Here is a 12,490-nt window from a genome sequence, read left to right as displayed (position 1 = left end):
GCTACACAACTTCAGCTTAGCACAAGCAAAATCATCCTTTCATGCTCTTACAATTTTGCTCTTAAGGCTTTGATTATTTTTATTGGGTTGCTGTTACTTCTGGAAGCTATTAGAAACACCAGCAGTTAAATGACACGTTTGTGTACAGATGGAACATGAATTTTTATACGACTCAGTATGTAGCAGACTCGGTTCGTAACCCAGAGAACCCCACCCACCCTCCCTCCAACCGGTTCTCTGTGAGAGCTCAGGGACTGGTTCAAATCAACTGAAAAACCTTCCCTTGGCTCAAGTGAACTTCAGGCCGGGCAGGTCTGAAGCACATTTCTTCATGCCTCCAGCTGTCAGCTGAGTTTACAGGAGGTATAGGACTTCTGCCCCCATAACTGGAGAGATATTTATGATAAGACCTGATCCATTAACCTTTCTATTGCAACAAATCATTAAACTAAATGGAATTCTATTAAGCAAGAGAATCCCTGATTGAGTTATTCAGGTGCTACACTGCGGATAATCAAGTCTGTAAATGCATACTAATTTTCCGATTTACTCATACAGCCAATAGGGGATGCCAATAGTGGCTGAGACTCCAGGGTACGACTACTTTGTTATCATTACCATTAAAAGTAATCTTTCTTACAGTTATCTATCAGAGACATTTTAGGCAATTACTTGTGTAGATATATTTCTTTGGATCCCTGAAGATGGCACATAAATAATAATAATGTCTACATAAGGAATAAAAAAATTTTGTAACTATTTAACATAACAGTGTGAAAAAAAAAACTTTGGAAAAATGTCTGGTTGCTGCAATTCATATTTTTCCCCCTTTGAAAACCCTGAAAAACTACAAAAGCCACATGACATTGGAATGTGTTCTCTTTTTTCTTTAGGACAGTATTTGGTATCATACGTCTCATTTTAGCATGAAATGTAGACTTTTTCTCTTAATGGGACATTTTATTTTGAACAGTAAGAATAAAGGTTTGCATGACACATATGGAAGCTGTCAACATATAATGCACTGTTTCCCTGAGGCCATGGTAAATTAAGGATCAGGTTTTTTTGATTCTCTTTTTTAATGTATCCTCAACATTCAGCAGCATCCCCTTTTGGCTGATTCCCTCCTTTTGACACCAAAACTCTGTTATGATTCAAACGAGAGGTGATCTTTTTCATGCTGATGGATGCATGGGTGTTGGAGGAATTGCAGCGTGAAATCAATGCAGATGCACAAACAGTTTGAAAAGCTCCATGCAATGCTTTTCCCATATATATACCATATGTCTCCTAAGGCTTAAAACATGTTCCAGTGAATCAGCATCTTTATATTAACATTTAGCATTTTTATAAGTGGACGTTAGCAGTGGTCTGAACATCAAGTTTGCTGAAGGGGTATAAACAACTACAAGAATAATCCTTTTTCTGTTTCTGTCATTGCTGAGGAGAACCTAGAGTTGTTTACAGAAAATGGGAGAGGGAGATAACATGAAATGATGACTGTTGGTGATCCACAGAATAAAATGGATTCCAAATACACAGCTGTCAGTACAACATCCTGTAGCCCCACAGTCATGTAGTTCTGTGCCTTTTATTAGATTTCTGCAGCTCTCAGTTATTTTCCATCTACCCGCACATCAGAGCAGAAGAAACTGGTGGTGGCTTTGAAAAGCCAAAGCAGATTAAGGTGATTTCTGTTGCCACATAGTCCCATAGAAGGTTTCTTTGGTCTTTCCTGCTGTTTGAGGTGGGCAGGCAGCAGGAACCCTCAGCTCCCTGACTCTGAGTCTTACTTTAAATATTTTTTTTCCTCAGAGCAAAGGGAAACTTGAAAAAAATAGGTTCCTTGATCCAAGTGAACTCTGTGGAAGGCCAATTCTCACTCCATCATGTATTTGGGTACACTCTGATCTGTGTCCCTGGAAGGGGGTTTGGATCTTAACCCTACATGAGGCATGAAGGATTGGTGAAGTTCTTCTCCAGAGATGTTGGGGAAGAAACCAAAAAACACACTCCCTCTTTTTTAGCCTCTCTTCCTTTTAGCCTGGATCTTTCAAGGTCCCTTTCACTAACTAAGCCTTCAGAAAGGCAGCACAACCATGTTCTTGGTGCCGCATGGAGTGGCTGGTTTGCTTTCAAGCCATGACAACCTGTGGAAGCACCCTGGCCTCTTCATGTACTTGGCTGCATATTTGACATTGTTTTGGCTTCACCATTACCACACGAAATGTCATCAGTTTATCCCACAGCTGCCCCCAGACAACTCTGACACCTCGCTTACATGACCACGGTAGCTATCAAGCACTCCGGAGGGTCCATCTGGGTCGTTACCTTTAAATCACTTGATGGATCTGGTATCTACAAGGCAAAGTATGAGGAGCAATTTCGCCTTCATTACTGTCCTTGTAGTGGGGGAACTTGGGATATATGTATTTATATTGATATGTATATGGACTTTGGCAGGCAATAGCTCTGACTAAATTCAGAGCCATCTGGAAGCCATATAGGCATGTTAGCACAGCACTGAACCCGAGCTAATACATCCTGCCCCTCAGCAGGTTTTATTAGCTTGGGCTCAAGCACTGCCTGAGTACAGCTACATTCATTTCTGGTTCAGAGCTGACTTTGGCCAAAATTGCACTAGTAAATTAAACATGCTCAGGAATACTGTGGTGTGAAACAAGCTGGAGGGATGACTCTCTCAGTCTCCAAAACAGGGTGATCCCATGACAGCTGTCCCCATGAGAAAGGTCCCATGTAGTGCTGCCTTGAGGTTCTGTTGACTCTGCAGTGGAGCTGGCACAGGATGTAAATGCACCAGGAGCACACTCCCAACCAGAGCAGAGCGGATGATCCACTTCCAGCACTCTTTAATTTGTTCAGATAGGTGAAACCTTTGTTTCCAGCTGAGTCACAAATATGGTCCTCATTGTGTCAGCTTCGAGCAAGTGAACACATCCTTTGTTAGTAAGGGCACACTCGCTTTAAGCAGAAGGGCCAAGGAGGGGAGTGAAATGGGCTCCCGCCCCTTCTCCTACCACCACTGGTGCACACTGGTCCTGGCTGTACAGCTGTGCAAATCCCCCCGCACCCTGCTCCCCAGACAGATGAAGGATACCTCTGCTTCTCAACACCATTAGTTTAGAGATAATGGCATTTGTGTTCCATTCCATTCAGAAGGCTTTTATCCATTTTATTCTTTGGTGGATGACCAATTAATCTAATCTCTCCTCGTTTTATTGTCTTCCTAAACACATTTTTTAATGGTGCAGAAAAGCCCCAGGACTCCCACAAGCCACTCATAGTTTAAGTGCATTAACTTGAAAGGATAAATCAAATACTTCCACAGCATTTTTGTGTCTAATTATATCTGATTTTTTGTGTAAGCATATATGGTACTGCCATATTATACAGCATATCAGGGCTCCTTGCATGTTCCCAAGCACTTTCTTCAAGAACTTTACGAATATCAAAATTAACACAAAAAGATACACAAAATGAACTGAGTAAAAATAACTAAATGTAAGATTTGACAAACAAAAGATAAATCTAGTAGTGACTATAGCTGTGAAGCCTAAGAAAGGCAGAGCAGAGCATCCAAGACCACCCGTTTGTCAGAATTCCTTAAAGCCTCCAGGGAGAAAAAGAGTTAATAAAACACATAAAGCTTGTGTCAAAAGCATATTTTATGTTGTTACAGATAAATGTGTTCACCAAAGGAAAAGTTTGCATAGCAGTTTATGTAGATGATACAACAGAGACAGTAAAAAGTACTTTGGAGTTGGAGTGTTGAGGATGTCTTATATATGGACCATCACATTGGTGTTATTAGCTTTTCTCTACTCTTTTTTAAAAATAAACTTAGGTAGCCAAAGTCTACCTCAGTTCTTTTGTTTCAAGTCCCATTGCTCTCAAGAGTTCTCTTTGGGCGTGAGAAACCACAAAAGTTTCTATCTAATTTTGAAAACTACTGTGTTCTTTCAGATTCAGAGCCTATGGGCAGTTTTTTTCTCAAGTATTAGACGTTTTTGGACCTTGGGTGCCCAGGATATTTCTTCAAAAGGCCTTTCCCAATCCTCATTTCAGGTGTCACTCCCCAAAAGAAGCAAACCATAGGTGTGGCACTGGAATTTTAATTTTTTTTTCAGCCAACCACGTTGAAATGAGTTCTGAGAATCACTAAATTTTTTATTTCTAAGTACAAATATGAAAAATTATTACCAAAATAACTACTGTGACCTAGCAGTGGTGGTTAATCTGTAAAACGTGTTTTGTGGCTTCTCAAACACTTTTGAAAGTAAATAAGCTCTTGTTTTTCATAACAAAATGAGAGGTTTGCTACAGTCTGATGACTCAGGACAAAAGAATGGATTTTGGAATTACTCATTGTGCTGTGTTGCCAGTGTAAATCTGGCTGGGATGCATAATGACTGAAAGCTCTTGCAAAATTAGTGTCTGATCAATATTTTGCTTAAAATATATGCTGTCTGAGGAGATAAAGCCAAGGCACAAATCTTACCGCCGTCATTGGCATCCACACTGGCAATCTCAGAAAAAGTCAGCTTTCTGAATGTTATGGAAAACAAGGATATGTCTCCCAGTCAAGACTGCGAGACAGATTGTTACTGAATGCTTGAAGGGCTTTTGCATTTCCATTTGGAGCAGCTGGGGGGGAAATGAACTTTTAAGATAGAACTTGATCAGTTCACGAAAAGATTTGTATGATATGACTGCATGTGACATAGTGACACAGCAAATAGCTCTGCATTTATCACCTTGAGTGCTATTCCTAATTTCTGGGTAAAAAACCAAAAGGCACAAAATAGTGAGGATTGTTGAGATAGGACCTTTTTGTAAGCCGAACATCAGAGTTATTTTTGCAGCAGCGATTCCTTTATTGTTAGCTGAGGAAATGTGAAAAGGCAAATAATATTCATTCAGTTCAGTCAGTCAAACCTGAACTTCCATGCAAGCTTTTATGCAAACTGCTAAGGGCACTTTACTATCAAATAGTATAAAAGCCAAAAAAAGGTTTAAATGCCAAGTCAAACAAATATATCTTGCCAAAGGCTCAGAATCCTATGAATAAGGACTAAGGAGTTCAGGAAATTTGGAACATAATGCTTTAAATAAGTTTTAGTCTCCAAATATACCTGCCAATATGTAGAAGAGATAATTAATTGTCACAGCAGTATTGAGAAATGCATGCCAGTACGTGAAGAATACAAAGGTTCTGGACTGTCACCGCATAGTGTAAATCCATCTATTATGGTTTTGGGGTTTTTTCCTAGGTGCAGGGGCAATTGCAGTGGCTAAGTTCAATGGAGCAGGCACAAGCAGACTGCTGGTTACTTGAACTTTCTTATTTTCTTCTGAAATCTGAAGAAAATCTTTGAAATCGTCAGAATTAAAAATATAATGAAAGGATAAAACCAAACCAATTTTCAGGAATGCTTGACCGAGTTCAATTCTTGTTCAGAGATGCTCAAGAGAAGCAGAAAGACAAACTTTGCTGTTTTGGTTTTACGAGTTTCATGTGGCTGAAGCTCCGAGTGTAGTTAAGCAGGTCAGCCTGAGTCATTCAGCTGATTTTAGAAAGTATTGCTTTAATGCCACAGTATGGAGCAACTACACGCCTGAGAGACGTGGATTTTCAGTTGTCATTGAAGCTAAGTGTTTTCTAAATGTTTACAAGAAACGATAGATTAAAACTACTTACAAAAATGAAGCCCATGAATGCTTCTTGCTACAAGGGGAAATTCAGGATAGAGTAAAATTTTTCTTAATGTATTGTGAAATTGACACTACAGACAAGTTAAGGGCTAGCTGACAAGACTATGGCACACACAGTGGAGCTACTGCTGTGGCAGAAAGCTTGATGCTTTTCAGAGGCACAATACTTTGAATAACCTGCTGTACAAGAAGGGGCAATGCTTTTTAGACTGAAGGAAAATATCCCACATGCACTTTTTTTTTTTTTCCTTTTTTTTTAAAATAAAGGATAATAGAAGTTCTGTAAATGCAACCTTTTTCTGAAAAGAAGCAACCAAAAATGGAGATAACATATGTAGTTTGAATTTCCAAACCAAACAGTTCAGAGGTCCTCCTCAGAAGAAATATAGAGTCTCAAGGGCAGTGTATATTTTGATTGCTTCGTCTTCTGAAAGTTGCAGTTAAGCTAAGGTCTATGATAAACTGAGAGAGAAAAGTTTAACGATGAACCCACAGAAGTCAATAAAAGCTTTCCTCTGCACTAGAAGCAGATCCAGTGCATACACCATTTATGAATTAAACAAATGGGTCCTAAAAACTTATGCTGGCTGCTTAGAAGATCAAGCACATAGAGGAATAAAGTCACATAAGCTGTTTCTGTGTGTAAAAAGGCTGTGGGTTACAGGATTAATTTTTTATACTATATCCCTATACCCTGGATAACCAACTAAGCCTTAACTTGTGGAATTGTAATAGCCATCTCATTGCTGAAGTCTGAAGGAAACCCAGAGGAAACTTAGTAATATTAAAAGTTATTTTAAAGGGAGTTCACATTGGTTTGAAGGATATTTTGCTTCACACACAATATCCACCATTGTAAATTCAGAGAACCTAGATTTAAATTCAGAAAAGCTTCACACACCTTTACAGTTCTCAATATATAAATATAATAGTATTCTTAAAATGTCCACCAGTAAAGCATTAATATTTTACAGATAAAATTAAAATTCTGAAAGTCATTGGAATGAAAAATAAAGAAAAATAGTAAAAATATTCCCTCTAGAAATGAAGGGAAATATGGAACTTTGTGGTAAGAAGCTAGCTTGTCCACGTTGTTATGAATAGAGAATAGTGTATACAGTTTTTCATATCTGGCTTGCAACAGAAGATTGGAACATACAGAAATTAATGTTACTGAATTATTTAATAGTAACTCAAACACATGAAAAGAAGAATTTAAGGAACAAAATACTAAAAAGGCATTTTAAATGAAATCAGAAGCTTCAACAAATATATTTTTCCCTTGCAGTCAAAAAAGTAATTATCAAAATTGTTCAGAATATGTTGCCAATTACTCTGCTCCGTAACTGCTAACTTTCTCAGTTCTTCTCTTGCCTTTGCTGGGCTCTCTGTCACTGGAAACATCTTAAACCAATTTAAAGTGCTACACCTGAATAAACATGTTGTAAAAGTGTTTATGTATTGAAGTGGGTCAGTTCAAGGTATGGTATTTGGCTGGAACTTCTAATTTCTCTTTTTACTGCAAAAGGGCTGCCAGAAGGAGGAAGTCTGAGCTGAATTAATACATTTGTTACAGTGGAAGTAGAATGGAAACTACTTTAACCACAAATCAAACTGCCTCTTTCATTTATGCCAGTGATAGAGTTTTTTTAAGAAATATAGACTCTGGCATGCAGCCACTGTAAGTTTGTGTTTGAAAAGGAAACCTATATGCTTATTTCTATAAGGTTTACTCCTATGCTTGTTTGCAAGTTCTTTTTCAGGGTGATTGAGTTAACAGCATTATACGTTTGTGAGGCAGATGCTCCTTCATTGCCCACATAACAAACATTTCCAGTGGGTTTAGAAGAGCCCTGAGGCACCCCGATGCCGCCCAGCACACGCGGTGCCAGTGCCCATACCTTCCTGCTTAAAGGACCTCTGTGTCCCCCACCCTGCACAGCTGCACAGCTTCACATGACACTGTCTCATTTTCTGACGGTTGAATGGCTCTGCATAATACACGTACGCACAAAAGTGTTTATGCTGCCAAAATAAATTCTGTTAAGAGCAAGGGTTTATTTGCTAAAATGTCACTGATGCAGTTTCAGTGACTTGTTTTGCTTTCCTTTCTTTCAGTGAGGTTTAGATCACATAGTATAGTGAGGTTACCACACAGTCCTGACTGAACAAATATTTTAAAGAAATATGCACATCCCCTGGGAACAGAACAAGAGTCAATAATGTACATATTTCAAACTCTCTTCTCTTGAACGACTGAATGGCTTCCCACCTTTACTAGTGAATGAACATCAGTTTGAGTAACACTGCACAATATTTATTTTTAAAGGAGAATTATATTTATTATCTACACTTCTATTTGCTACTGATTTGCTTTGGGGATATAAGGTTCCAGGTCACACTGAAACGATTCAAAATTAGAAGACTGCATTACATTATCCCTTCTATAGAAAATAGACTTTAATGGGGCTCATTTATTTTTCAGTTCTATAGATGTATGCACGAGACTGAATTAAAATGCTGTGGAATGAATAAGGTATATAGCACACAGAGACTGCAATTTTATGCAATAACAAATTGTACCTGTAAAGCTGTTGAAACTTTTGCAAATGGTTGAGCTTTTTGTCTTTTTAAGTTCTGTTCAACAAAACACAGATAGGACTCCTAATCATGTAAATTCAGGATTATAGCAAATTCCTTGCTATGAGTCAGTCAGCAATTGAACTGCTGCTGTGGCTTAGGGAAGGGCAGAAGTTCACCTTTCAACTTGCAACTTCCATTGCTTTACAGGTCGAAGTATCAATGTTAAATCTGCTGGCCTGGTTGGAAGACATGGGCCTCAGTCAAAGCAACCATTCATGGTTGCATTCTTCAAGGCAAGTGAAGTGCTTTTCCGTTCTGTCCGAGCAGCCAACAATAAAAGGAAAAACCAGAACCGCAACAAATCCAGTAGTCAACAGGAGTCCTCTAGGATGCCAAGCATTGGGGGTAAGATGGAGCAATGATTTATTAGTCTTTTCATAGGAATTATGGGCACCTGCTCAAATGCAATGCAGTCACGACAGTTCAAAAAGATGCTGCTCACTGGATGAATTGTCAGAAATCATGTTCCCACTCCTCTTTTGTTATGTTGGCCCTGGACACCGTCTACCTTCTGTAAGTCAGATCAGTTACATGCATCATGGGCCCCAGGAAGGTGAAATGACCAAGTAGTTTAAGAAAGGCTGTGTCTGAACTTGAAACTAGGCCTATGCAGTACTCAGCTGGATGATATCTTTGTTACGTGTAACTAAAAAGTAGAGGGTAAAGAGAAGGATTGCACCCCTACTGCTTGTCTAGGAAGCCTCAGCAAAGGACGGTGTTTAGACTCTTGTTAAACTGCCTCCCAGCTGAAGACGACAAGATGTAACACAAAAATCTCAATACTGGAAATGAGGAAGCTTAACCTATCTGAAAAATTGTAAGCTGTTTAGGAGTTCAGATCAGCTGACAAGTACTGCTGTAAATATACAATATATCCCTCAATTGAGTGAATTTAGTCCCTTACCTGAAAGGTACTGACAATAATGCACACGAAAATGTTCTTAATCACTTTAGAGCCTGGAATAAATTTTGCTCCAGTTTTTCCTGAAATGGTCCTTTCAGCTAAAGACACAAAGTAACTTTCTAAATATTCTCACTTTTGAACAAACATTTCTACTTTTAGGGAAAAGGGTGTGAAAGTGTATCTTTCTAGAAGCATGGCAGATTTAATAACAGCATATCAAAACCTTAATATAAGTGCTGTTCTTAAACCCCATGGATGTCTACAAGTAGGGAAATCAGTATATTGTGGAAGGAATTTAGCCTGGGAGTGCGGCTCATCTATTTGAGGAGAAGTGTTATGAGCAATATGCCTTATTTATATCTGTCTCAGAACCTTGACAGAGGCAGGCTAGAGACCACTCTAATACAACGCAAAAACCTTTCCCAGATCTTTTGCAGAAGGGTAATTTTACCATAACAACCAAAAACTACTACTGCATTGCTAAAGAAGTCAAAGAAATAACTTAAATAATTTTTCCTATTCCCTGGAAAAAGTCTGTTAACTTTGAGAATTGCATTATTTTGGGTGAAGGGAAAATCATCTAAGTACATGGTACACACAAGATACCTAAATATAAATATCGCACTTTCATATTGAATCTTATGTATCTAGAGCATGAAAAAATGAGAATTGAACAGATTTCTTAGTCCTCATTGATTGTAGCTGGAAAGCTGAACACAAACTCCTTCCTGGTTTAAACTGGGAAAAACACAACCTTATCAAATGCTGGCAAGTTGCATTGACATAAGAATTACCTCAGGGGGAGTTGTCTGTAAGTCTCAAAATACTTTTCAACCTTGTCTGTGAATTCAGTTGTGCTCCAGACCTGTTGTAAAACAAGAAAAATCAGAATATCTCTAGTGAAATGTGCATTATGAAACAAATTTTATCCTAATCTCTTTAAGGTCTACATAAGCACAGAGTAAATCACTACATATGTTGATCCATGGGCAGGTCTCTTTCAAAAGAGATTGAAGTTCAAGAAAACCATACTGTTTAAACAAGATCACGTTAAGAAGAAATTACTCATGCAATTTCATCAGAGTCATTGACCACTGCCTGGAGAGGGCGGCAGCAAGATATGGGCAGGCTGGAAAAGACGGCAAAACTGAAGGTTGATGAGTGACCACAGCTTCACACAGCAACATCCTCTGCAGCAGAACTGCTTGGAGGTGTAGCTCCTGCACTGTGGCAAATCAGCTTCCATGTTCTTGCCTTGCATTTTGCCTCAACAACCCCCATGTCACAAATAACAAACTTCTTTTATTTGGGTGTCATTAATGATCGCTCACTGAACTTCTCACATTATAGGTGTCCAGAACACTTTTAATAACTATTGCAACAATACTCATCAACTGCTGTGGATGAGCATGCTGAAGGCTATGGATTCTATCCAGATGCTACCAGTGTGCGAAAACGACACACAGAAGAGAACATGTTCTAATTTCTCTGATCTTTGAGTCTTTTCAGAATATAGTCCCTCCATGTGGAGAGCCTGCTATCAGAGGCTCTATGCTCTGCTATGCTCTTTTTCTTCTCTTCACCAGTCCCAGGATCTGGGGGACATACTGCATCCTTTCAGGTTTGTGGGAGAAGGCTAATTGTCCAAGTTCTCTACAGCTTCAGTAATGAGCAGCACTTCAAAAGTATAATTCATCTCTTCATATTTAAACACAAAAGTTTTTGGGGAAAAAACCAAAGAATTGTGTCCATCCTCTTTCTCATGGAAGACTGTCAATAGACTGTATACAATTCTCATTCACTCCCTGATGCAAGACACTTGACACAGTGATGGGCAAAGATAATTTTGTGATGTAGGTCTTTTCATTTCTAAGCTTATTCCATAATCTTGTAGCTATAGCATCTAAGACAGACACTGACAGTGAAAAACGCTCACTTACATAGCCAGAGGTAGTGTAGCCAGACCCAGACAGGTATGTTGTCATTCATATGTGGCAGACTTTGGATATTTCTCTATACATCAGTCTCAACTTTACCACAATCTTGTCTTCATTTTCTCCTTGCTTCTTTCTTCTTCATTTTCTCTTCCTTTTTTTCCCTTTTCTTTTTTCTTTATCTTTTTTTTCCGTGTTTCCCTTTGCCCTTGCCTTTTGTCATCTTTCTTTTGCCTCCTGCCTTTTGTATTTTGCCTTCTTCTTTTTCCCTTCTTATTTTTTAAGTTCTTCAATTTCAGCAATTAGCTTTACTGTCTTCTCAGCATGTCAAAAAGGAAAGCCTCACTGGGCAACTCAGCTCTTCCCTTCCAAAGGACAAGACATTTTTAAAATTATTAATGAATTTTCACAAAATCACAGAATAGGTTAGGGTGGAAGAGACCTGGTATAGTGGAAAATCAGGGGAGTCCCTGTCCCTGGCAGGGGAGTTGGAATTAGATGATCTTTAAGGTCACTTCCAACTAACATTCTATGATTCTGTCATATACACAATTGCAATATGAAGAAAATAAAATCTTATGTATTGCTTATTATAACACCTGGGAAATTGGGGTCACAGGTCATCATCCCTGTGTTGCTAAGAACTTCGAGATGACATCAATGCAGTGCAAAGACAGACAGAATTAAGCTTAGCATTCAGGCTCTGCCTGCCTGCTATGCACAGAGGATGGAACTCTATTGTTTACCCAGTTTTATTTTTGTCAAACTGTAGATAAAAGAAAAAATAATTAAAACCCCAAAACCAAACCAAAACAGACAGGTTGTTTACAAAGTACATAACATAGCTCTCCTCTAAAAAAAAGCTGGTTTAACTTTAATTTTTTTAACATTGTCTAAAAAGAGTTACAGTGTAATTGGCACTAGAGAATATCCACATTTAAATACTGAATAGTGACTTACACCAGGAAACTAAAAAATGAAGCTACATAATTTTTGTTTATATGGAGTGAAATAAAACCAGAAGACAATACTTAAGGCTGCATTTTGTGTGTGTTATTGATTGGTGTCACACTAACTAATTCAAAATAGTATGTATATAATAATATATAATTGTAATAGTATGTATAAGCATGTTTTTATGTCTTTATTTCCCCTGGAAAAAAAATCTCATTAAATTTCTTATACATATATTTTATTGCCCTCCTTCCACAGCTATTTCTCCTATGTAGGGGTTTAGATTCCAACTGCAGTCCCTGAATAGCTGAGGAACAATGCT

At 38.4% G+C, this 12,490-nt stretch overlaps 1 protein-coding gene across 2 annotated transcripts in view; it reads left to right on the top strand.

Annotated features, from left to right (window-relative positions):
• The window catches only part of BMP5 (bone morphogenetic protein 5), a 57,583-nt gene that overhangs the window by 32,905 nt on the left and 12,188 nt on the right, over window positions 1-12,490 (top strand). For both annotated transcript variants that reach the window (XM_032104670.1, XM_032104671.1), the window contains one exon: window positions 8,524-8,721. In XM_032104670.1, the coding sequence (XP_031960561.1) occupies window positions 8,524-8,721 (198 nt within the window). The remainder of the gene's footprint in view (window positions 1-8,523; window positions 8,722-12,490) is intronic.

Source organism: Corvus moneduloides, chromosome 3, assembly GCF_009650955.1.
Source record: "Corvus moneduloides isolate bCorMon1 chromosome 3, bCorMon1.pri, whole genome shotgun sequence".
Lineage (NCBI taxonomy): Eukaryota > Metazoa > Chordata > Aves > Passeriformes > Corvidae > Corvus > Corvus moneduloides.
This window is presented reverse-complemented; position numbering and strand designations above follow the sequence as displayed.